General features: G+C 45.5%; 6 protein-coding genes and 1 pseudogene across 6 annotated transcripts in view; all 7 read right to left on the bottom strand.

The window, feature by feature from the left end:
- Positions 1 to 22,198, bottom strand: part of LOC147234799 (collagen alpha-3(VI) chain-like) — a 90,860-nt gene extending 68,662 nt beyond the window's left edge. Inside the window, exons 1-5 of the mRNA XM_086145506.1 lie at positions 21,596 to 22,198; positions 19,110 to 19,706; positions 16,644 to 17,237; positions 15,244 to 15,867; positions 14,213 to 14,800 (exon numbers count right to left, since the gene is read on the bottom strand). Of these exons, the coding sequence (XP_086001632.1) occupies positions 14,213 to 14,800; positions 15,244 to 15,867; positions 16,644 to 17,237; positions 19,110 to 19,706; positions 21,596 to 22,172 (2,980 nt within the window). The 5' untranslated portion in view covers positions 22,173 to 22,198. The remainder of the gene's footprint in view (positions 1 to 14,212; positions 14,801 to 15,243; positions 15,868 to 16,643; positions 17,238 to 19,109; positions 19,707 to 21,595) is intronic.
- On the bottom strand, positions 90 to 1,757 carry LOC147234805 (collagen alpha-3(VI) chain-like). The gene is made up of 3 exons (XM_086146039.1): positions 1,106 to 1,757; positions 276 to 875; positions 90 to 136 (listed from the first exon to the last, which is right to left on the bottom strand). Exons 1-3 carry the CDS (start codon positions 1,755 to 1,757, stop codon positions 90 to 92), a joined length of 1,299 nt encoding a protein of 432 aa, XP_086002165.1.
- LOC147234804 (collagen alpha-3(VI) chain-like) lies at positions 1,747 to 3,642 on the bottom strand. The gene is made up of 2 exons (XM_086145501.1): positions 2,772 to 3,642; positions 1,747 to 2,501 (listed from the first exon to the last, which is right to left on the bottom strand). Exons 1-2 carry the CDS (start codon positions 3,292 to 3,294, stop codon positions 1,834 to 1,836), a joined length of 1,191 nt encoding a protein of 396 aa, XP_086001627.1. The 5' UTR covers positions 3,295 to 3,642; the 3' UTR covers positions 1,747 to 1,833.
- LOC147234803 (collagen alpha-3(VI) chain-like) lies at positions 3,582 to 4,941 on the bottom strand. The gene is made up of 2 exons (XM_086146038.1): positions 4,404 to 4,941; positions 3,582 to 4,201 (listed from the first exon to the last, which is right to left on the bottom strand). The coding sequence occupies exons 1-2, from the start codon at positions 4,924 to 4,926 to the stop codon at positions 3,582 to 3,584; spliced, it is 1,143 nt and encodes a 380-aa protein (XP_086002164.1). The 5' UTR covers positions 4,927 to 4,941.
- Positions 5,082 to 6,713, bottom strand: LOC147234802 (collagen alpha-3(VI) chain-like). Its single transcript, XM_086146037.1, has 3 exons — positions 6,098 to 6,713; positions 5,268 to 5,867; positions 5,082 to 5,128 (listed from the first exon to the last, which is right to left on the bottom strand). Exons 1-3 carry the CDS (start codon positions 6,711 to 6,713, stop codon positions 5,082 to 5,084), a joined length of 1,263 nt encoding a protein of 420 aa, XP_086002163.1.
- Positions 7,644 to 10,787, bottom strand: LOC147234801 (collagen alpha-3(VI) chain-like). The gene is made up of 4 exons (XM_086146035.1): positions 10,649 to 10,787; positions 9,912 to 10,505; positions 8,794 to 9,378; positions 7,644 to 8,255 (listed from the first exon to the last, which is right to left on the bottom strand). The coding sequence occupies exons 1-4, from the start codon at positions 10,785 to 10,787 to the stop codon at positions 7,645 to 7,647; spliced, it is 1,929 nt and encodes a 642-aa protein (XP_086002161.1). The 3' UTR covers position 7,644.
- On the bottom strand, positions 11,969 to 13,918 carry LOC147234800 (collagen alpha-3(VI) chain-like; annotated as a pseudogene).
- Positions 22,199 to 24,281: the final 2,083 nt, after the last annotated feature.

The raw sequence follows: 24,281 nt of genomic DNA, 5'->3' as shown, positions 1-24,281 counted from the left end.
GTCTACTGAGAACAGAGAAGAGGTCGAGATGTAAAACCCGTGGAGCGAAACTACACCCGCAAGCTATCCATCGAGTTTGGGACGCTTTGTCAGAACGCGCCTTGGGAGTCGTCACACACGTCTGATACAGTTTTCCCTAGGGTGCGCGGGACGGGAATGTAAAAGAATGTCCGGAGCTAAACTAGTACATTGGCAATTTCTATCGCTCCCTACAGGTGACACAGACAAAGCACTTTGCCCTCTGTGACAAAGACAGTACAGGCTTGTCGACGTACCTAATACAGTTGGGGATTCTGGGGTGACGTCAATGACCACATCCTCCACGGAGGACTGGAGTTGCTGTTGCACAGTGGGCAGGTCAGTGAATTCAGAGACAGAGAGAGCGTAGGTGGGATCGTGCGATATTTTCTGCAGCTCTCTACTGTCAGAGCTTCGAGTTCCAATGGCAAAGGTCAAGACCCCCAGCTTTTTGAGAGCAGAAGCCGGCGCATCGACACTGTCAAAAGACCTCCCGCCACTCAACAGTATCAGGATCTGTGGAACTCCTTCCAGGCGCCTGCTTCCCGCAGAGGCAGTGAAGACATTATCCCTCAGGTACTGGAGCGCCGCTCCTGTGTTGAGGGGTCTCCCGCCCTTGTGCGTCAAGCCTCTAACAGTGCCAAGAACCTGGCCCTTGGTCCTGTACGTGTTGAGATAGAAGTGGACCGCTGGATCTTTGCTGTACTGAACCACTGACACGCGGTCTTTGTTGTCATCCACACTGAGTGTCTCCACTACTTTGTGGACAAAGTCTCTCATAGCTGGAAATCCGTTTCTAGTACCATCGGATCCATCCAACAAGAACACAATATCTTTTCCAGCTGGTTGTTTGTCCACTGGGGAAAACAAAATGAAGAAGGGTTTAGCTTCATGCGTCAAAAGGTTTTTGCGTTGAGGTGGCTTGAAGCTAGCCCAACTCGTAGTTGTCGCGAATTTTTGTGTCAATAATCTTTAAACTAGCGCTCTTCCACCCCCGGGTTCTATGCGGGAAGTAAAGTCACTGGCAATCTGTCTGTGCAGGTTTGCGCTAGCGTGCTACAACGTTCTCAGAGTGTAACGGTCTTACCAGTCACTGTTGGTGTCATGGGCGTGGACTTCACTGGCACAGTGCCCATTACAGAGGAGAGCTGTTCTTGGACCCTTGGGAGGTCGGTGAAGTCGGACACGGCAAGAGCGTAAGTGGGGTCGTGGGAAATGGATTGCAGCTCTCGGCCGTCTGAGCCCCTGGTTCCAATTGCAAAGGTCACGACTCCCAACTTTCTGAGGGCGGAAGCTGGTGCATCGACGCTGTCGAAAGACCTTCCGCCAGTCAACAAAATTAGCATTTGTGGGACTCCTTCCAGGCGCCTGCTTCCAGCTGAAGCTGTGAAGACATTATCCCTCAAGTACTGGAGAGCTGCTCCTGTGTTGAGGGGTCTTCCGCCCTTGTGTCTCAAAGCTCTAACATTGTCAAGGACCTCGCCTTTTTGCCTGAAGGTGTTGAGATAGAACTGGACGGCTGGATCTCTGCTGTACTGAACCACTGAGACACGATCTTTGTTGTCATCCACACTAAGTGTCTCGACTACTCTCTGGACAAAGTCTTGGATTGCTGGGAATCCAGCTCTAGTACCATCAGATCCATCTAGCAAGAACACAACATCTCTTCCTATTGGCTGTCTGTCCACTAGGGAACACAAAAATTGAGAGGAGTTAAGTTTGGCACGTGATAGACACATTGAGCGTTTGAAAGTTACACAAAGGAAAGGGAACTCATGGTGTGAGGGTTTGTGTCGGCAACGGGATAATATCGTTTTAGTCAGTGTGGCAGGCTTGAAGTGACCAGAGCGGGCGTGGACACATGACCTGGGCGTGTTTCACTTCCTTACCGGTTTCTGTGGGTGTCATGGGCGTGGCCTTTACAGGCACGGTGCTCATTACAGAGGAGAGCTGTTCTTGGACACTTGGGAGGTCAGTGAAGTCGGACACGGCAAGAGCGTATGTAGGGTCGTGTGATATCGTCTGCAGCTCTGCAGAGTCAGAGCTCTGTGTTCCAATGCCAATCACAAAGACGCCCTGCTGTTTGAGAGCAGCAGCTGGAGTGTCCACGTTATCAAAAGACCTCCCACCAGTGAGCAGGACCAAGATCTGTGGAACCCCCTGCCAGCGCCTACTGCCAGAGGAGTTTGTAAAGACGTTGTCCCTGACGTATTGCAGGGCCGCCCCGGTGTTGAGGGGTCTGCCTCCTCTGTGTCTCAGTGCTCTAACCGAGTCAGCAACATCCTCTCTGGTGGTGTAAGTATTCAGATAGAAGTGGACCTCTGCATCTCGGCTGTACTGGGCCACAGAGACTCGGTCTTTGTTTGGTCCCACACTGAGTTTTTCCACCACTCTCTCAACGAAATCGCGCATGGCGGGGAAGCCATTTCTTGTGCCATCAGAACCATCCAGAAGGAAAACAACATCCTTTTTGGCCGTGTCTACTGAGAACAGAGAAGAGGTCGAGATGTAAAACCCGTGGAGCGAAACTACACCCGCAAGCTATCCATCGAGTTTGGGACGCTTTGTCAGAACGCGCCTTGGGAGTCGTCACACACGTCTGATACAGTTTTCCCTAGGGTGCGCGGGACGGGAATGTAAAAGAATGTCCGGAGCTAAACTAGTACATTGGCAATTTCTATCGCTCCCTACAGGTGACACAGACAAAGCACTTTGCCCTCTGTGACAAAGACAGTACAGGCTTGTCGACGTACCTAATACAGTTGGGGATTCTGGGGTGACGTCAATGACCACATCCTCCACGGAGGACTGGAGTTGCTGTTGCACAGTGGGCAGGTCAGTGAATTCAGAGACAGAGAGAGCGTAGGTGGGATCATGCGATATTTTCTGCAGCTCTCTACTGTCAGAGCTTCGAGTTCCAATGGCAAAGGTCAAGACCCCCAGCTTTTTGAGAGCAGAAGCCGGCGCATCGACACTGTCAAAAGACCTCCCGCCACTCAACAGTATCAGGATCTGTGGAACTCCTTCCAGGCGCCTGCTTCCCGCAGAGGCAGTGAAGACATTATCCCTCAGGTACTGGAGCGCCGCTCCTGTGTTGAGGGGTCTCCCGCCCTTGTGCGTCAAGCCTCTAACAGTGCCAAGAACCTGGGCCTTGGTCCTGTACGTGTTGAGATAGAAGTGGACCGCTGGATCTTTGCTGTACTGAACCACTGACACGCGGTCTTTGTTGTCATCCACACTGAGTGTCTCCACTACTTTGTGGACAAAGTCTCTCATAGCTGGAAATCCGTTTCTAGTACCATCGGATCCATCCAACAAGAACACAATATCTTTTCCAGCTGGTTGTTTGTCCACTGGGGAAAACAAAATGAAGAAGGGTTTAGCTTCATGCGTCAAAAGGTTTTTGCGTTGAGGTGGCTTGAAGCTAGCCCAACTCGTAGTTGTCGCGAATTTTTGTGTCAATAATCTTTAAACTAGCGCTCTTCCACCCCCGGGTTCTATGCGGGAAGTAAAGTCACTGGCAATCTGTCTGTGCAGGTTTGCGCTAGCGTGCTACAACGTTCTCAGAGTGTAACGGTCTTACCAGTCACTGTTGGTGTCATGGGCGTGGACTTCACTGGCACAGTGCCCATTACAGAGGAGAGCTGTTCTTGGACCCTTGGGAGGTCGGTGAAGTCGGACACGGCAAGAGCGTAAGTGGGGTCGTGGGAAATGGATTGCAGCTCTCGGCCGTCTGAGCCCCTGGTTCCAATTGCAAAGGTCACGACTCCCAACTTTCTGAGGGCGGAAGCTGGTGCATCGACGCTGTCGAAAGACCTTCCGCCAGTCAACAAAATTAGCATTTGTGGGACTCCTTCCAGGCGCCTGCTTCCAGCTGAAGCTGTGAAGACATTATCCTTCAAGTACTGGAGAGCTGCTCCTGTGTTGAGGGGTCTTCCGCCCTTGTGTCTCAAAGCTCTAACATTGTCAAGGACCTCGCCTTTTTGCCTGAAGGTGTTGAGATAGAACTGGACGGCTGGATCTCTGCTGTACTGAACCACTGAGACACGATCTTTGTTGTCATCCACACTAAGTGTCTCGACTACTCTCTGGACAAAGTCTTGGATTGCTGGGAATCCAGCTCTAGTACCATCAGATCCATCTAGCAAGAACACAACATCTCTTCCTATTGGCTGTCTGTCCACTAGGGAACACAAAAATTGAGAGGAGTTAAGTTTGGCACGTGATAGACACATTGAGCGTTTGAAAGTTACACAAAGGAAAGGGAACTCATGGTGTGAGGGTTTGTGTCGGCAACGGGATAATATCGTTTTAGTCAGTGTGGCAGGCTTGAAGTGACCAGAGCGGGCGTGGACACATGACCTGGGCGTGTTTCACTTCCTTACCGGTTTCTGTGGGTGTCATGGGCGTGGCCTTTACAGGCACGGTGCTCATTACAGAGGAGAGCTGTTCTTGGACACTTGGGAGGTCAGTGAAGTCGGACACGGCAAGAGCGTATGTAGGGTCGTGTGATATCGTCTGCAGCTCTGCAGAGTCAGAGCTCTGTGTTCCAATGCCAATCACAAAGACGCCCTGCTGTTTGAGAGCAGCAGCTGGAGTGTCCACGTTATCAAAAGACCTCCCACCAGTGAGCAGGACCAAGATCTGTGGAACCCCCTGCCAGCGCCTACTGCCAGAGGAGTTTGTAAAGACGTTGTCCCTGACGTATTGCAGGGCCGCCCCGGTGTTGAGGGGTCTGCCTCCTCTGTGTCTCAGTGCTCTAACCGAGTCAGCAACATCCTCTCTGGTGGTGTAAGTATTCAGATAGAAGTGGACCTCTGCATCTCGGCTGTACTGGGCCACAGAGACTCGGTCTTTGTTTGGTCCCACACTGAGTTTTTCCACCACTCTCTCAACGAAATCGCGCATGGCGGGGAAGCCATTTCTTGTGCCATCAGAACCATCCAGAAGGAAAACAACATCCTTTTTGGCCGTGTCTACTGAGAACAGAGAAGAGGTCGAGATGTAAAACCCGTGGAGCGAAACTACACCCGCAAGCTATCCATCGAGTTTGGGACGCTTTGTCAGAACGCGCCTTGGGAGTCGTCACACACGTCTGATACAGTTTTCCCTAGGGTGCGCGGGACGGGAATGTAAAAGAATGTCCGGAGCTAAACTAGTACATTGGCAATTTCTATCGCTCCCTACAGGTGACACAGACAAAGCACTTTGCCCTCTGTGACAAAGACAGTACAGGCTTGTCGACGTACCTAATACAGTTGGGGATTCTGGGGTGACGTCAATGACCACATCCTCCACGGAGGACTGGAGTTGCTGTTGCACAGTGGGCAGGTCAGTGAATTCAGAGACAGAGAGAGCGTAGGTGGGATCGTGCGATATTTTCTGCAGCTCTCTACTGTCAGAGCTTCGAGTTCCAATGGCAAAGGTCAAGACCCCCAGCTTTTTGAGAGCAGAAGCCGGCGCATCGACACTGTCAAAAGACCTCCCGCCACTCAACAGTATCAGGATCTGTGGAACTCCTTCCAGGCGCCTGCTTCCCGCAGAGGCAGTGAAGACATTATCCCTCAGGTACTGGAGCGCCGCTCCTGTGTTGAGGGGTCTCCCGCCCTTGTGCGTCAAGCCTCTAACAGTGCCAAGAACCTGGCCCTTGGTCCTGTACGTGTTGAGATAGAAGTGGACCGCTGGATCTTTGCTGTACTGAACCACTGACACGCGGTCTTTGTTGTCATCCACACTGAGTGTCTCCACTACTTTGTGGACAAAGTCTCTCATAGCTGGAAATCCGTTTCTAGTACCATCGGATCCATCCAACAAGAACACAATATCTTTTCCAGCTGGTTGTTTGTCCACTGGGGAAAACAAAATGAAGAAGGGTTTAGCTTCATGCGTCAAAAGGTTTTTGCGTTGAGGTGGCTTGAAGCTAGCCCAACTCGTAGTTGTCGCGAATTTTTGTGTCAATAATCTTTAAACTAGCGCTCTTCCACCCCCGGGTTCTATGCGGGAAGTAAAGTCACTGGCAATCTGTCTGTGCAGGTTTGCGCTAGCGTGCTACAACGTTCTCAGAGTGTAACGGTCTTACCAGTCACTGTTGGTGTCATGGGCGTGGACTTCACTGGCACAGTGCCCATTACAGAGGAGAGCTGTTCTTGGACCCTTGGGAGGTCGGTGAAGTCGGACACGGCAAGAGCGTAAGTGGGGTCGTGGGAAATGGATTGCAGCTCTCGGCCGTCTGAGCCCCTGGTTCCAATTGCAAAGGTCATGACTCCCAACTTTCTGAGGGCGGAAGCTGGTGCATCGATGCTGTCGAAAGACCTTCCGCCAGTCAACAAAATTAGCATTTGTGGGACTCCTTCCAGGCGCCTGCTTCCAGCTGAAGCTGTGAAGACATTATCCCTCAAGTACTGGAGAGCTGCTCCTGTGTTGAGGGGTCTTCCGCCCTTGTGTCTCAAAGCTCTAACATTGTCAAGGACCTCGCCTTTTTGCCTGAAGGTGTTGAGATAGAACTGGACGGCTGGATCTCTGCTGTACTGAACCACTGAGACACGATCTTTGTTGTCATCCACACTAAGTGTCTCGACTACTCTCTGGACAAAGTCTTGGATTGCTGGGAATCCAGCTCTAGTACCATCAGATCCATCTAGCAAGAACACAACATCTTTCCCATTTTGTTTATCATCTAAGGGAACAAATGACATATCTTTATTCATTTTGTTAAGGTGTTTTCAAATCTCTTATTAATTTATTTCTTCCTCCATCTATATCAGGGTATCAACAACTCTGAATTCAAAATTAATCTATCTTCTCATTATATTTTGTTTTCAACTTTAATCATTCAAATGAATGAAAATATTTATTTTCAAACACAGGTCCACACATTCCATCTTTAATCGGTGTTAGCCCTCCCAGTTTATTATTTCCAAAAGTCAAGTTCTTACCTCCTTCTTCTGCTCTCATTTGATTTAGATAACTCATCAAACTTGGTTGAACATGAGTAAGTTGTTCAAAATCCGATATTGTGTAAGCATAATTCGGGTCAGCTGAAATCAATTTAATCTCTGCTGAATTAGACATTCTGGATCCAATTGCAAATGTCACAACCCCTCCAGTCTTTAGCATCATCGCTGGACCTCTTGGAGAATCTCTCGATCGTCCACCAGCCAATAGGACAAGTATCTGCTTAGCTCCTTGGTGTTGTCGGCTTCCACTATTTGGAACAAAAACATGATCTCTCACAAATTTCAGTGCTGCTCCAATGTACTGGGGTCTTCCACCCTTTGGTGTTAGGCTTGTGATATGTTTCAGAATGGAATCCTTTGTGTTGTACTTGTTCAGGTTAAAATTAAGTTCAGCATTGTTGCTGTACTGAACAACAGCTACTTGATCTTTTCCTTGGTCCACATCCAAACTTTCAACCACTTTGGAAATAAAATCACGTATGGCCACGAATTTGTTCCTTATCTCATCAGATCCATCAACAAGAAAGACGATGTCTCTATTAACGCTGGAGCTTGAACCTAAAAATGTCAGTCATTATGCTTATTATTGAAGGCAGTTGCTATCACTGAAATACTTGCAGTTTCAAGGGTTTTTCAAAATGTGGGTAAAATGAAATTATCATAATGAATTTCACTCACCTTGCCAGGTGCCAATTGTGCCCTTGTGAGATGCAATACTAAGGAGTAACTGTTGTCTCACAAATGTAAAATCGGGTATCTCCTTTATAAAAAATTCTGCCACAGGACTTCCAGCTAACTGTGCCATCTCTGACCTATCTGCATTATTCAGTCCAACACTGAAAATGACAATTCCGGCATTTCTCAGTCCTCTCACAGGTCCCAAGATATCATCTTCTGCCTTTCTTCCACTCAAGACAATCAGTATCTGTGGGACTCCATGCTGGGCTCTGCTTCCAGATAAAGCAGTGAAAACATTGTTCTTAACATAATCCAAAGCTACACCTGTGTTTACATTGAGTCCTCCTTTCAGTTTTATCCTGTTCAAATGATTTAAGACCTCATCTGCAACAGCGTATGTGTTCAGGAGGAAGTCAGCTGTAGGCTGTGTGCTGTACTGGATCAAAGCAAACTGTACTTTCGTTGGCCCAATTTCTGAGTGCTTGACAATCTCTCTCACAAAGTTCAGAATTTGTCTTTCACTGGCTTGCATATCATCAGATCCATCAAGAAGAAAAACAATATCAGCACTCTTCAGATTAAATTTTGTTTCTGTTGAAGTTTCTGAAATGGATACAACACAGATGTTTAACATTTTTTTTTAAATCTGCATGCAAATAGTTATACTTGCTTTTCCAAAAATACTGTCATTCAATGCCTCTAAACAGCATTTTTTTAATAGAGCCCAACCAATAAATAGCTGATTATCTCCTCTCAGAAGTATTTTTTCTATTCTAAAGAATGAACTGAAATTTGACTTCTTCATCGCTCAGAATTGCTGTCAATTCGCCAATCAGCAACATCCAATTGGTGTGTTGACTTTTTTTCAAAAGGTTCAGGAAAGAAATAACATTCTTATTTATAGGTTAAAAATTGTGTTTTTGCATATATGTGGATTAAGTAACACATATAGTTCCTACGTTAGATGCTTTACATTTGGAATTTCACATTTTGGTATTTTTAATACATTTGGTTTACAGTACTATTTCTAAGGTTACCATTAAAATCAGCCAATGCTTGTTTATTTGATCAGTTTTTGCCACAAATGTCTGTGTCGGCCAGGCTCGAATCAAGAAACGTGTTTCATCTGGCTAACTCTTACCAGTAACAGTTGTGTGTCCAGTTATATCTTCAGCCCCACTCAATACTGCTTCCACAGAAGAGTGTATACTTTGCAGATCAGTAAAACTTGTGAAGTGAAAATAATGCGCTGGCGTGAAAGAGATAGTTTGCATTTCCAATGTATCAGCATTCTTTGTTCCAATACTGACAGTCTTAATTCCTGCTTCTCTGAGCGACTGTGATGGTCCTCTGACATCATCTCCTGATCTGCCACCGCCAAAAACAAAGAGATACTGTGGAACCAGTTTTGCACGTCTTCCCCCAACTGAAGCTGCAAAAACATTGTCTCGGACAAATGTCAGTGCTTTGCCTATGTTGAGGGGTCTTCCCATCTTGTGTCTCATTGTCCTGATGGAACTGAGCACATCATTCTTAGACGAATATGAATTCAGGTAGAAATTGGCTGTGGCATCACGGCTGTACTGAACAACAGCCACTTGATCTCCATTTTCCTCTAAATTTAACTTTTCAACAATCTTTTCAACAAAGCCACGAATCTCTTCAAATCCCTCCCGCGAGTCATAGGATCCATCAATAAGAAACACTACATCAGTTTTCTTTGAATCTGTAGTACAGGGAAAATATATAACAGTGTTAGTAATTGATTCCGTGAATCTAGCTACATGTCCTAGATGAAGACATGGACAGGTATGTTGATTGAAAATACAGGATTCTTAAAAAAAAACTTTCCGAGGTTCCTGAAACATCATAATGTTCAGTTTAAAACTGCGAAACCCTCCAGAAATAATTAAGTAATTACGGAATCTGTATTTGAATTTTGAAGAACCTTCTAATTCTTGGAAAAAACATAAGTCTCATCAGCAACCCATTCAGGTTTTACATCAACTTTAAGCAGCTTGTTTCTGATGCAAATGATAAGCTTCACGGAGCTAGCTGAGTGTAATGACAGTGTTCAATAAAAGCAACATTTAGGTCTGTAGGAGCATTAAAAAGCCGCCTCCAGGGACAAAGTGTTGCTATTTGAAGTGCTTCCGTGCCTCAACCTAACTTTCAGACTTTCATACATATGTTCAGCAACCTATAAAAGTTCCTCAAGAATCCCGTATTTTTAGCTGTGCATTCCACAGAATATCTTACCAAAACCTGTTGTTGGTGCATTTTGCTCTTCATGCTTGGAGGCCTCTCTTAATAGTGACAACACATCCTGCTTAATGATAGGGAGCTCCCCATAATCAGTGATAGACAGCGCATAATCAGGATCATGAGATATCGTCTGAAGTTCAAGGGTGTCAGCTTCAATAGTCCCAATGCCGATTGAGATCACACCAATATCCCTGAGCATTCTGACAGGGGTCCTTATGTCATCTCCAGATCTTGCACCACTAAGTACTACAAGTATCTGTGGAACTCCATTCAGAAGTCTACTTCCAGAGGCAGGAGAAAATACATTCTCCTTCAAATAGCGAAGAGCTGCTCCAACATTGTGAGAATAACCTCCTTTGTGTAGTAGACCTCCTACTGCATTCACAACACCATCTCGTGTGTGGTACCGCCTCAAGTCAAAGTCAGTCTGTGCACTGTCGCTGTACTGCACCACAGCCACATGATCGTCATTAGCACTGATGTTCAGATCTGACACTATTTTCTGCACAAAATCTTTTATGTCAGAGAATCTTTGTCGAGAGTGATCTGAACCATCAAGTAAAAACACAACATCTCTCCTGTTGGAATCTGTAATCAAACAATTGAACAATCACACATACTGTAGCTGAAGAATTGGTCATTTCATACTTTACATTCACCCTCTAATAACATGACTGAGCGCTGGACAACGCCAGTTGAACAAGGTTTCAAGTTCTGTTTGACACGCTTACCATGTGATGCGGGTTTGATTGCTCCGGGCAGAATTTCATGTTTATTGAGTGCAGAAAAGATTTCGTGATCGATGCCTGAAAGGTCACTGAAATCAGCTGTAAATAATGCTCGGCTGGCCTCTTGCGAAATAGACTGCATCTCAAGGACGTCTGCATTCTTTGTGCCCACCACAAACGTTGTCACACCAATTGCATTCAAGTCCCGGACAGCATGTCGGACATCATCGCCTGATTGTCCGCCAGTTAGGAGAACCAAAATCTGTGGGACACCTTGTTGGTATCTACTTCCAGAGGAGCTTGTAAAAACATTGTCCTTTACATACTGGAGGGCCTTTCCAGTATTTGACCGTCTGCCACCTTTATGACTCAGGCGTCGCACAGCGTCAATAATGTTCTCTTGTGTTTTGTGTGTGTTCAGAAAAAACATGGCTGAAGGTTCTGTGCTATACTGCACAACTGAGACACGATCCTGATTCTCAGCCAGATCCAGTTTCTCCACTATTCTTTCAACAAAGCCAGTCATTGCTTTGTGTTGATTTTGCATTGCATCAGAGGAGTCCAGTAAAAACACAACATCATGTTGATCAGACAAGGAGGTTGTCACAGAATCTTCAAGAGACACAATGAGTTACAATTAGATTAAGCAGCAGATAGATAGATAGATAGATAGATAGATAGATATAGAGATATAGAGATATAGAGATATAGAGATACAGACATACTTCTTACCTAATTCATTCTGTGTTTCTAGTCTTGGTTGTTGTGGTAACCTTTTCACAAATGATACAAGTTGCCGATCAACACTCCCAATGTCATCAAAACGAAGCACGGAGAAAGCATAAGATGGGATGTGCGCAATCATTTGGAGCTCAAGAATGTCTGCATCCCTCGTACCAACACAGAAGGCAACAACCTTGTCCTTTTTCAGAGCAGCGGCGGCTCTTGCAACATCATCTTGAGATCTCCCCCCACTCAAGAGAATCAGTATTTGAGGGACACCATCTTGGCGGCGACTCCCGGAGGCGTCAATGTAAGCATTATTTCTCACATAATCAAGAGCTGCCCCAGTGTTGAGAGGTCTGCCCCCTTTATGGTTCATCTGGTGGATAGCATCAAGAACATCTTGCTTTTCCGTGTAGCTGTTCAAATTGAAATGTGTCTGTGGATCGCTGCTGTACTGAATGACAGAGACTCTGTCCTTGTTCTCACCAACACTGAGCGTTTCTACCACTTTCTGGATAAATCTTTTAATCGCTGGGAATCCATTTTGTGTGTCATCTGACCCATCCACGAGAAAAACAATGTCTCTTTGTGGGGATTCTAATTCAACTAGAAAAGAACAGGAAATTCTCTTAACACATGACTTATAATTGAATGGATTACGGTCAAGTTATTATGTAACATGTAACAATACATTTTCAGAAGCAGAACATTGAGGGAAATATTTTGTATAAAGGAATTACTGAAGTAACAAAGAAGGTACAAGGTAGAGATTACAGGACTCTTTCAGAAATGAAAGATGAAAATATGTTGAAAATGCTACATATGCCATCAATGATGTGATAATCATTGGCTCAAGGTGGAGCTTTGGAAAGCGAGAATATCCACTAGTGTGAGGTTCTCAAGAAATGCTTCTCCAGAGCACTTCAAGAAGGACAACAGCCAAAGAGTGGCATAACCAGCAACCACGTTGCTTCCGCCAGTGAAGGAGGTTTAGGGAACATGAAACTGATCGACTGACATTCTCCAGAATGCGATGCAGTTTCATTCCAAAACAGACTACGAAAGGCAAATGCTCAAAGGGACAAGCAGGATGACTCTTGGGTATTAATCAATGATATGTCTTACCCACAAAAGGAGGAGGCTCCATTCTAAAGTCCGCCTGAACAAGTGCAGTTACCTCTGGCTGAATAGATAAAAGTTCACCATACACGGGCAAATTGAAAATAAATCTGGGAAAAAGGGCTATTTTTTCTAGCTCCTCCTGCTTGGCATTCTTCATTCCAATGGCGAATGTTACGACACCAGTTTGTCTGAGATCAGAGGCAGCTTCTGAAACATCATCATTTGACTGGCCTCCCGTCAGTAAAAACAAAATCTGAGGGACTCTCTCTGCATGTCTGCTTCCAGATGTAGGGGTGAAAATTTCATCTCGCACAAACTTCAGCGCAGTCCCAGTGTTCCGCGGCCTTCCACCTTTGTGGCGAATACTCCGGACAGCAGAAACAACAGCCCTTTTGGAGGTATGAGTCTTTAGGTTGAAGTAAACCTCGGCGTCATCACTGTACTGAACAACAGCCACTCGAACCTTATTTTCATTAATGTCAAGCTCTTCTGTAACTCTTCTGATGAACTGTCGGATAGCTGGTAGACCATTTCTGGAGTCATCTGACCCATCAAGGAGAAACACAATGTCCCTGTGTGTACTTCCTGTGTTGACAAGGTGATAGATGCATAAATGGAAAGCGAGCTGACCGACAGCAGGTTCAATAGTTTCTTACTCATGGGTACTGACATGAGCAAGGAAGAAGGGAGAAAATGTCACTGAACAGGTAATGAAAGAGGAGCCCTAAAAGCATTGTTTCAGTCGTAAGATGAATGAAAACATTTTTCAACTCATCTTCACTGTACTAGTGGTTGAAATGGCCAAAGAGAGCCTTGAAGAAAGATAGATTGTTGAAAGACAATGGAATACAGGGTTTTGTTTGTAAAAAAAAAAATGTGAAGGAAAGGGTGTGAGTGAAATGCAAGAAGACAAGATTGAAAAACGCATCTTAAATCATCAGCATGTAAGAAACCACGTTTAAAAAAAAGTGAGCCTTTAATAGAGGATAAACCAATGACACAAAATGCCGACATGCATGTAAACATAAAAGCCTTACCTATTAAATCGGGTTCTCCGCTTGCAGTCTCTTCATTGTTTATATTGAATGTATCAACAAGTTCTGATTGTATTGAAGGCAACTTGGAGAAATCATTGATCTTGTATGTGTATTCAGGTTTGAAGGCAATCAAGTCCAAGTCTGAAAAATTTGTGTCTCCCACGCCTATCCCAACCGACACAATCTCGTGCTCCTTGAGAGCAAACGCTGGACCTCTCACATCATCACTGGATGGCTTGCTACTCAGAAGAACCAAAATCTGGGGCACACCTTCTAGTCTTCGGCTACCACTGGAGGAAGTGAAGACAGCATGCCTCACGAACTGAAGAGCTTCCCCAATATTGAGGCGCCTTCCACCTTTGTGCCTCAAATTATCTATTGCGTTCATGATGTCAGTCTTGGTCTTGTGGGTATTCAGATAAAAGTTGGCATCAGGCTTGTCAGCAAACTGAACCACAGACACCCTGTCTTGGTTCTCACTGATATATAGACTCGCCACTAGGCTCTTAAGAAAGCGTTTTATCTCAAGGAAGCCAGTTTTTGTGTTATCAGAGCCATCCAGTAGGAACACAATATCTCTCTTTACAGCATCACCTTGCACTGAGATACAGACAAGACTCAGGTGAAGGGCCAGCAGCATTGCCATCGAGCTCAACGCGTTAATAAGAAGAAATTTTCTTACCTTGTTGGAGCACTTGATCCAGTTGATCTCTTGGAAGGCTGACGTAGGTGTTGAGCTGTTGCGGAATGGTGCCGAGTTCACTGAACTCCCTCACAGTGAAGGCAAAGGACGGGTTGTGTGAAATGGCCTCAATCTGTTTTCGATCTGCGTCCTTGACACCAACACCGAATGGTACAACGCCTTCTGTCTTCAGAACGCCCGCAGGTTCCTTCACGTTATCCCTGGATCTGCCTCCAGTCAACACGATCAAAAACTGAGGGACGTGTCGCGCATGACGACTTCCGTGCCTCTCAGACAGGATGGTGTCTTTCATGTATCTCAGAGCAGCTCCTGTGTTCAGACTTCGTCCTCCGGCAATAGTCATTTCATTTACAGCTCTTAACACCTCCTCCTTTGTTGTGAAGCTGTTTAGATAGAAGTTTGTCGTTGGCCTTTCACTGTGTTGAACCACTGCAATTCGCACCTTGTCAACTCCAACATCAAGCGGTTCGACCACCTTGATGATAAAATCCCGGATATGAGCAAAATCTGCTCTGACGTTATCTGAGCCATCAATGAGGAAGGCAACATCCCTTTCATCTGTAACAGCTGCCGGGAAAAAACAAAAATCTGGTCAACAGGCAAATTTCAATGTGGTGAACGAGCCCAACAGCATGTCAATTGCATTAGCCTATGAAAAAGTATTTTGCTTTCGAAATATTCTTGTCGTGGCAACTGGACTTGAATGTCTGCACTTGAAGATGTTTCACCCCTCATCCAAGAGGATTCTTAAGTTCAAAGTCCAAGTCTGAAACTTCTTCTTTGGTGCGCGAACTGTTCAGATAGAACTCAACTCTTGGACTCTGCAAACTGCAGGATACCAGAACTGAAGAAGCCTCGCAGATGAGGGATGAAACGTCTTCAAGTGAAGAAATTCAAGTTCAGTTGTCAAGACAAGAAGATTTTGCCAACCATGACCTGGATGACTGAGAACCTCCACACATATGTCGCATTCCATTTCAACAATGATCAGTAAGAAATGCTCAACTCACCGGGTTCCACTGGTTGCACACTCACACTTGTATCACCGACCAGGGTAATTAGCTTCGGCATGATTTGTTCGGCTACGGCTGGTACAGAAGAGAATGTCGGCTCATGGTACGCCAGATCCGAAACGAAGGCAACCGATTTCATCACTGCTGCATCTGCTTGGCCAGAACTGACCGTGAAGGTCAGAATTCCCTGCAGAGCAAGCTGATCAGCCACTCTCTTGATGTCGTCCTGAACTGGACCGCCAGTGATCAGCACCAGCACCTGCTGGACTCCTTCAGACAAACGTGATCCCTCCGCTTTCCTGAACATGTTAGTGCGGGCAAAGTCCATGGCAGCACCGGTGTTCAGAATTGAACCTCCCATCAGCCTCAGCCCGGAGATGCTGTTCACAACTTCTTCTTTGGTGCGATAACTGTTCAGATAGAACTCAACTCTTGGACTCTCTGCAAACTGCAAGAGACCAATCTGGACCCTCTCAGGACGCACATCTAGCTGGTTGACCACGTTGATCATGAAGTCTCTCACATAGGGGAGGTTACCAGTGCCGACGTAGTTTGAGCTGTCCACCAAGAAGACAATGTCTCGGACCACTTTTTGAGTCTGCACGGTGGAGATCTCTATGACTGGAGGAAAGCAAATAAAGAGATGTAAATATACAGTATCGGGCTATGGAACATGTAAGACTCTTAAAGCCATTAAATTCATCTAGGCCCTGGTTTAACTATTTCATGAAACACATTTTGTGGATTTTCATTGCCTAAAGTTTCACACAAATGGCAAAAATCAAAGTGATTAAAAAAACCTGCGTGTGTCTTATGAGGTTCTTTAATTCCTGTATTGGCCAAATGCATTTTTTTTCCCCAATTGAATTCTCTCAATTGTTTATATGACAGAAAAATCTTCGGGTTACTTGGCAAAACTAAGAAACAAAGTAATTGTATTAAGAACTAAAATGTATGACGTAATAGGAATAATAAATTAATTCACAAAATGAAGAAATTTGACTTAAAACTTACACACCAGGAAAACCATTGTCCCCCACATGTTATACTTCACTCAAAATATACATTTTCCCAAAGGATTACAAATGGCTATGATATTTGTAAAACCAAACCAGATTTGTTCTATTTTTTTTATTTAATTTATTGCCATTATTATTTTCAAGCTAGATCAATTCTGTGCTTTCATCTGAGTTTTTCACAGCTTGCTATTCACATGAATTTTATTCATGTGTTGGCGCACCTTGATAATGGTCAAATAACTTGGCATATTTTCTAATTGTCTCTATTTAAATTTATATTCATATGTAATTGACACTTAAAACTGTTAGACTGCTGTGACAAAAGAATTTCCCCTATGGGGATCTATACAGTTTATCTCTTCTTATACAACACTCTACCTGTTTCGGTGGGCTGCTCTGTCACCACGCCTCCGGCAAGAGTAGAAAGTGCAGTCACAATGTTCACCGGGTTACGGTAAAGAATGCGGAAGTCTTTCATCATGAAGACCATGGTTTTTGCAAAGGCAACGCGTTTTAGCTCTTCCTCATCCGCAAGCTTGCTGCCGGCCGCGAGGGTCAGTACGCCCATCTGCTGGAGGGCCCTGGCCGCTTCATCTACGTTGTCAGAGGACTTTTTGCTCGTCAATAAGAGAACAAGCTGGGGTACGCCCTCACGAATGCGACTGCCCTTCTCCGGTCGCAGCATGTTTGTACGAACAAAGTCCAAGGCTGCTCCGATGTTGACCGATGACCCGGGTCTTGGTTTGATTCTGCCCAAAGCAGCTGTTAGCGCCTCCTTGGATCCATATGAATTCAGGTCCATCTCAAGTCGAGGAGCGAGGCCGAACTGGGCCACGCCCACTTGAACCTGGTCTGGCCCGATGGGCATAGAGTCGACAAACTTCTTGATGAATTCGCGGACAGAGTTGATCATGGTTGCCCCCATTGTGCTGTCAAGGAGGAAGATGATGTCTCTTTCTCCAACCGCCAGGACTGACGAGGAAACAAAAGACATTTATCAGAACAAGATTTGCTTTGAGGCTTTCAGACAACTAACGATACTCTACAACTGCATTTATGCTATGTGTTTATTTAGACTAATTGGCTGAACGTTCTATTGATTGAAACACTATGTTGATATTGAGTATATTTTGATAGCTGCTTATTGTTTGTTTTGTATGGATCTTTGTAGATTATACATTCTACTTTTTTTGGTCAAAGTACTTATACCTGCTGTGGCCTTTGTAGAATATTGTTTGTCTGCCAATAAGAACACTTTTTAGAGAGCAATACCTTCTTTATGACAACATTATTATTTGGAAAGTGCTAACAGAAAACTACATTTATCAATCAAGCCGTGATGGAAAAATAGTTTCTGACGCAATGGCACCCAGTGGTTGTATGGACCCTTGAAAAAGGCTTGAGAAAAACACTGGTCTTTTTATTTGCTCCAAAGAAGAGGATTTCTGAAAGGCCAGGGCGACAACATTGCTCCCCTGTTCTGTTGCTCAGTAGCAAATTTCAGTTTGCTGGCTTTGGTGGTTGGACTTTGAAGCTAATGGCCACTGCATCGCTTAAAATAAACAGCTAGCTAGTTAAAAACAGCCAATCTTAATATTTTGGTGTTCTAAAATCATTGTTCTTTTTGCAATAATTTGTCTAATTTATGTTAACAGGTGATAATTATGACACAAAAGGAAAAGATGAAGGGGTTCTTGCCGGGGAGGAAGATACGGGCGAGTCTGGGACATAGACATGATGGATGAAGAAAGAGTATCTCTCTGAACCACATTGCTTAGGGTCAGTTTTTGACCAATTGATGGATGGAAGAGCACCTTTAGGCCTTCACTGTGACTATATCCAGGAAGATGACCATCACTGTGCAGGCTGCCTAAGCTCTGTCCCAGCCTTATTTCCAATATGCTTGCTATGACGCATAGCCAGAATGGTTTAAGCGCCATGTTGGCCAAGTATGGTAATGCGTTTACATATTTCAGTGAACACAACCTCAAGGATGGTCCACAATTTTTGATTGAATGGAAACTAAAATAGGCCGAGCTCACTCATCAAGCACAAGGATTACCTCCTATTTCAGCTCCATGACATTAACTTGGCCCTCCCAAGCTATAGTTGTGAGGGATATCTCCAGCTTGTTTAGAAAAATTCTGAGGTTTTTCAGCCGAAGGTGCTATCTTTCCCTGTGTTTTGTTTGACTTGGGAAGATGTACACCATATAGTGTCATTCCAGAAGAGAGACCGTGTAGGGATCACGTATTGCTGGCCGGTTGACCCTGTAGCACATTTCCATAGAGGTCACCCTATGTCAGGGGTCAGGAACGGGACCAACCGGTCCTCTTCTAACAGATGTACGACCCCAGTGGCGTCCTCAGGCCATAATGCAAAAGGGATTTTTCATGCAAAAGTAGTTTCCAGCTGGTTTGTCCTGGTTTGGAACATGAATGGTCACTGGTGTAAACCCAGACCGGTCGGCCAGCTTGTCTGCTTCCAAGGGGAAATTACAAAGGGGACGGGAAGGGAAATTCATGCCGATGGATTACTATGTGACACTGTCATGTGACACTGTCATGGTAGTAACGAAGAAAGAATGCATGCATCGTGGTGACATGCAAAAAAAAATGTTTTGGCATAACTCCTGGCCAAAAGTTGACCGTTACTATTTTTAATTAATCTATGACTTGTAGCGGTGATTAAGAACTGGACTGAAAGTTTCTTGCTGTCAATATTTGACTTATCAATAAAAGGCCTGACGCACATAAAAGCACCATTTTTTGGGATGGGTTTTTTTTCAAGTGTCCCTGTCTTCAACCATAGTTCCCCACGAATATTTAGACAGATGTTACATACCTTCGGTGAACGAATTATGAACTATAATGTTGCGCTGGGCCACCGATGTAATGAAGACAATAGCCTGGTCAGCTGTGTCCGCCAACTCTCTGAAATCGGGGACCGACGCAACAAACGATTTGTCCGTAGCAACTGCTTCCAAATCTGCAACGGCGTCATCGCCAATCGTCACGCCATAGGTGATAATGTTGGCCCTCCTAAGGGCCCTGTCACCGGCGCCAGTATCATCGGTGGATGGCCCAGCACTGATAACCACCACCACCTGGGGCACGCCCTCTTCGGCCCTGCCCCCGGTCGCTTGGTTAAACAGGTTTTCGGCCACTTCCTCCAAGGCGAGCCCCAGGTTTGACTCATCTCCCCCCGAGTAGCCAAGTCCCTTCACAGCCTGCAGGACAGCTGCTGTGCTCTCATAGCTATTTAGATAGAACTTTATTTGGGGGCTGGAGTCGTACACGGCCAGGGCCACACGGACAGTGTCCCTGCCCACATCAAGGCGCTCAACGATTTTCGCAGCGAAATCGAGCACGAGGGGGAAGTTTGCTGCTCCAACGTTCTGTGATCCATCAATTAAGAGTACTAGGTCGGCCGAATCTTGTGCTTTAAGAGAGAGAGAGAGAGAGAGAGAGAACAAAAAACACAGTGGAACTTGTGAAAGTGTTAACATAGTGAAACAGACACAAAGGGATGTGTGGTCAAACATCATCACATAGGTCATGTGACAATCAAAGTGAACACATCACTTACAGCATTACAAAACACATTATACTGCATGTAGGCTGAACCAAGGAGACGTGACCCCGTTTTTTCCCACTTGAATTTGGCCAACGGAAAGAAATTCCTGTTGACGATTGAGAATTGAAATCCACCCTTAAATCAAAAGTGAAGGTAAAAATTTGTTATTTGCGCTGCACGCGATTCGATGCTGGCCAATCCCGATTCTGAACCGAAAAAAAAAAACAGTTGTTGTAACTGTCTTCGAGTAAAAATAAAAATAAAAAACTGTTTAAGTAATTTCAGGGTACATAGTTTTCTAGCGACATGGAAGCAGTGTGAGCACACTATTTACATGTTGCCTCAGGAACAAAACAAATGCAGAAAAACATCTGGTGTCAGTCGAGCGATAATCTGCATTACAACTTTGGGAGGCCGTACCCTCATAAAATTCGCTGGTGGATAAAAAAAACGTTTCTTCTCCTTTGGAGTTTCTTTTGACCCCTTAAGCCTCTCATGTTTTTTAATTTGTCTTTGTTGAGTTCAGCCATCCCATGCAGACTCTTGTTACAGACTTCAGATGAAGTGACCAGTCATGACCCCGTGGCCCATCCTTTGCACCCACAAGCTCCTGTAGCACTTGAGAAGATGATAAGCAGAGTCTAATCATGACAACCTTTTGTTTCTTTGTTTGTTAGCTAGCTTTTTAACCCCCCACCAACCTTCTCAAGGTACTCCTGGCTGTAGGTCAAGGATGGGTTCAGGCAGGTTCATCACTGTCTCAAATATACTTTTTTTTTTAAATACATTCAGACATTGTGACAGACAAAGACAAACATGGGTGTGCAGAACACAGAAGCAGTGCAGTTAGCCATCCACCAAAGCTCTCAGATTAATCTGGATATTACTTTTTCAGTGAAGCATCCCTCAGACTGAGTCTCCTCCCAGAGGGTATTTGGAGAACCGCTGTTGATATAAGGTGACTATTGACCCTTAAATCAAAAGTATAGGTAAAACTTCATCATTGCACTGAATATGACTTGATGCTGGCTGATGCTTGGCCTTCTCCTCTTCCAAACCTAAGATACAGTGTGGGGAGGGTGGTGGGGGTTGCATGCAATTATAAAAAATGGTGACACAAAGTGGTGATTTTCCCCCCTCAGACATGTGACAGAAGCTGAAGAATGTGCATGGAATGTGCAGCGTGCACACATGAAAGGCATGTGCTTGAATTCAAGAAGTAAACAGGAACCAACTCTCTCTCCACTCTGCTGGCCAGGTTTTCCCCTTTTACGACCGGGACACTCGCTGTCTCGACCTCCCGCGCCTCTCTGCAGCCCCTTATTGGCTTGCTCTGGGTCGATCGTGAAGTCTGGAGAGTTTGGGGTGTCTGGAGGAGCTGAGGCTAGCTGGCCCAGAGCGCATGCCCAAGTCCAGGATGGGCACTGGGTAGATCATCTGACTTTTCTCTGAGCTTTAAACTAAACCAATCTGTTTTATCAGAACCCTGCGACTCAATGCTAAACCTTAATTATTACAAATGCATGAGACTCTGGCAGCCAAGTCTTAGCGTCAAGGGCAACAGTAATTAAGTCAGCCCGCCGCCGGTTAGATGGGCTGGGAGAAGCCTGTGTTAAATTACACATAAACAGCTGATGTTAATTCAGCAGAAGGTGTTAATGATCAAATCCACTTGATCCAGTTTTCTGCAGCAGCTTCTTTCTGCGCATGTTTGACACATTAGTATGGTAGTGACACAGCGCCCATTCCGTTACCTGTCCCTCCTCGGGCCACGGGGGCCTCGTTGGCCACGGGGGCCCCCCCTAACTGGGTCACCGCTCTGCAAAGCCCCTCTACTAAGTCCTGGACAATGTCCCCCAGGGACAGGAAAGAGTCTACACTGAACACATGAGTCTGATAGGGCTTGCTAGCCATTGCCCTGAGCTCCCAGTCCACTGCATCCTGAACTCCCACTGCAAACACTTCCACGCCCGCCAGCTGCAGCACCTGGGCCGGCTCGGCTACGTCGTCCTGGGAACGCCCGTCCGTGAGTACCACCACCGCCTGGACCGCTCCCTCCCTGGCCCGGCTGCCCGAGGCGTCGTTCAGGTGGGTGCGGGTCAAGAAGTCCAGGCCCAGGCCGGTCTTTGTGCCGCCGCCGCGATACGACATGGCCTTGACGTGCGCCAGCACTTCCCTGGTGCTCGGGTAGCTGTTGAGCTTGAACTCGGTCTTTGGCTGGCTATTATACTGGACCAGGGCAAACTTAAAGCGGCCGGCTCCGGCCTGGTGCAGCACCTGTATCGTTCTGTACACGAAATGTCTGACATGCTCAAAGTTCTCTGCACCCATACTCCAGGACGAATCCACAAGAAAGTACATATCAGCTGTCGAGCCATGTGCACAGTCTTCAAGAGAGAGACCTTGGTGTTTGTACAAAAGAATTGAAGACCAGTGAATAAGAGCCGGGTACATTAAAATCGCTGAGCAAAAGTAACTCACATCTTCTTCTATGTTACATGTTCACTAATAATTAAATTAATTTTGGGAAAAAAACAACAGTGATATTTTAAGTTAAAAAAGCACTTTTTGTGTTGGTAGTTTTGTTTTGAATATCATTTGTTCCAGTATGTGACAGAAGAGAACCTTTTACAGAATTAAATCCTGGATGTAAAGCTAAGCCCTGCTAGAGACTGGAGGAGGAAAAAAAAAGTTACTTTATCAAAACTGCAACGCTGCTTTCTGTTGGAAGCGGAGATTGAGCTTACCTCCCTCGATTCCAAGATTCAGCGGGAGTCCTCCAAACAGGAGGCCCAGAAGGGCGAAGAGCGGCGGCAGCCTTTGCCTCCTCATCTTAAGAGGGAAAAAGCACACCTGGGAGGAGGGAGAGGGAGAAGATGTTACCCACCACTTGGTTCATCAGAATAAACAAAAATAGTACATCCAAGTACTTCTAAATCTGCTGCTTTGGAATCAGATTGCCCCCTAGTGGTGCCAACAGGAAGGGTCATGACTCAACATTGTAAGGGAGAAGCTCTGAATCCCTATTTTGGGATTTCAATGAGTCTGCGGCCCCTCATGGCATGGAATTGGAAGACAAACTTTGCCATACAGACAATTTTCTGCTATGCATCTGCAAGCCTTTCCAATGAAAAGGAAGAGAACAACAAGAGGACAACTAAAGAATTTCTGCCATGAGGATCAGTAAAGTTTATCTTAACATGGAGTTTATGACATGTTTCATTGTGAACCATCGTCTGGGTGTGTATGTGTGTGTGTGTGTGTGTGTGTGTGTGGTGGTGGTGGTGGTGGTGGTGGAAGCTGTTGCAGTTGCTCTAAATTTAACAGTTTTCATTGCATCAACTTCCTTTCCTGCTCCAGAGTCTGTCACAACAGAACCTTCTGTAAACCGGAGAGAGAAAAACAAGCTACAAGCCCCCCCCCAAACAAATACCTGGAGTGGACTCCTGTTTTAACAAGTGTCTCCCCAAGCAGGGAGATCACGGCCCAGATGCTAAAAGGTTCACTAAGGTTCTCCTCAAGATGGGGAAGGTGAAACCTCCATGGTCCACTTGGGTTAAGCAAGCTAAACCATCTAGTCAGCCCACTTGTGCCATCATCTCAATGTCTAGCCCTGAGAATACCACAGTCCTGACAGGACATCGAACTGGAGGTTCTCCTCCACAGCAGGGCTGAAACTCCACTCAGTCTGGTTTCCCTGTCTTGTTTTGACAAGAAATGTCTCAGGATATGAAAGAACTATATGGAGGTTCTGGGAGAACCTGCAAAAAACACCTTTGTTTTCTGAGACAGCACTGTGCCTCAAATCCTCAAATCCAAATCCTCCTATGTTTCTAGGCCACTAATGGAAATCCAAACAATATCAGCAGGATCTTGATTTTCAAACTTGATTTCAAATCAGTCTGTTTCTTACTGGATGAGATTACAATCCGACCATTAGTGTTTCAAGTAATCAGTCTGTGATAAGAAGTTCTGCTATTTCCGCTCCAGAAGAAACAACAAGGGGAACTGCCAACTCTAAAATGGACTACATAACAAGCTGTTGTCCAAACAAAGGGGGCTGAAAGGGGTCATGTATGTCAGGATTTGAAGTCTGACTTCCTTCCGGCCAGCCTCCCTTTCTCCACCCAGGGTTGCCAGATTGGACCGTTCTCCAGCCTGATCCCCTTGGAGCCTGGGACCTCGGGTGGAACCATAAAACAGGAAACATCAAGAGGACACAGAGCTTCAGCATCAGAAATCAAAAGTAAAAGATCCAAACATCCCCTAAATCTAACCAGCTTGTAAAACCATCATGGTTAAGCAACATGGCCTGAAATGAAGTACGCCGTTGATTAAATCACCGTCACCTCAATGGTATGGGTCACAAACGGCCTTGATTATCATGAGGTTGCCCTGATTTTCATTGCCAAGGGAACGGTTAAATGGCCAAAGCAGCGC

The sequence above is a fragment of the Fistularia commersonii genome, chromosome 4 (genome assembly GCF_037954325.1).
Source record: "Fistularia commersonii isolate RoL2024-O1a breed Wild chromosome 4, RoL_Fcom_v1.0, whole genome shotgun sequence".
Lineage (NCBI taxonomy): Eukaryota > Metazoa > Chordata > Actinopteri > Syngnathiformes > Fistulariidae > Fistularia > Fistularia commersonii.
The sequence above is the reverse complement of the archived record's forward strand: the minus strand, read 5'-3'. Positions and strand labels throughout refer to the sequence as shown.

Excerpts from the sequence above, each read along its gene's own strand:
- LOC147234803 (XM_086146038.1), bottom strand. The coding sequence starts at position 4,926 with ATGCGCGATTTCGTTGAGAGAGTGGTGGAAAAACTCAGTGTGGGACCA. Across the intron at positions 4,202-4,403 it reads CATGACACCCACAGAAACCG|TGGACAGACAGCCAATAGGA; the intron begins GTAAGGAAGTGA and ends TGTGTTCCCTAG.
- LOC147234801 (XM_086146035.1), bottom strand. The coding sequence starts at position 10,787 with ATGCAGTCTATTTCGCAAGAGGCCAGCCGAGCATTATTTACAGCTGAT. Across the intron at positions 10,506-10,648 it reads AATCAAACCCGCATCACATG|ATTCCAACAGGAGAGATGTT; the intron begins GTAAGCGTGTCA and ends GTTTGATTACAG. Across the intron at positions 9,379-9,911 it reads TGCACCAACAACAGGTTTTG|ATTCAAAGAAAACTGATGTA; the intron begins GTAAGATATTCT and ends CCTGTACTACAG.
- LOC147234805 (XM_086146039.1), bottom strand. The coding sequence starts at position 1,757 with ATGTGTCTATCACGTGCCAAACTTAACTCCTCTCAATTTTTGTGTTCC. Across the intron at positions 876-1,105 it reads CATGACACCAACAGTGACTG|TGGACAAACAACCAGCTGGA; the intron begins GTAAGACCGTTA and ends TGTTTTCCCCAG. Across the intron at positions 137-275 it reads AGAATCCCCAACTGTATTAG|GGAAAACTGTATCAGACGTG; the intron begins GTACGTCGACAA and ends CGCGCACCCTAG.
- LOC147234804 (XM_086145501.1), bottom strand. The coding sequence starts at position 3,294 with ATGAGAGACTTTGTCCACAAAGTAGTGGAGACACTCAGTGTGGATGAC. Across the intron at positions 2,502-2,771 it reads AGAATCCCCAACTGTATTAG|TAGACACGGCCAAAAAGGAT; the intron begins GTACGTCGACAA and ends CTCTGTTCTCAG.
- LOC147234802 (XM_086146037.1), bottom strand. The coding sequence starts at position 6,713 with ATGTCATTTGTTCCCTTAGATGATAAACAAAATGGGAAAGATGTTGTG. Across the intron at positions 5,868-6,097 it reads CATGACACCAACAGTGACTG|TGGACAAACAACCAGCTGGA; the intron begins GTAAGACCGTTA and ends TGTTTTCCCCAG. Across the intron at positions 5,129-5,267 it reads AGAATCCCCAACTGTATTAG|GGAAAACTGTATCAGACGTG; the intron begins GTACGTCGACAA and ends CGCGCACCCTAG.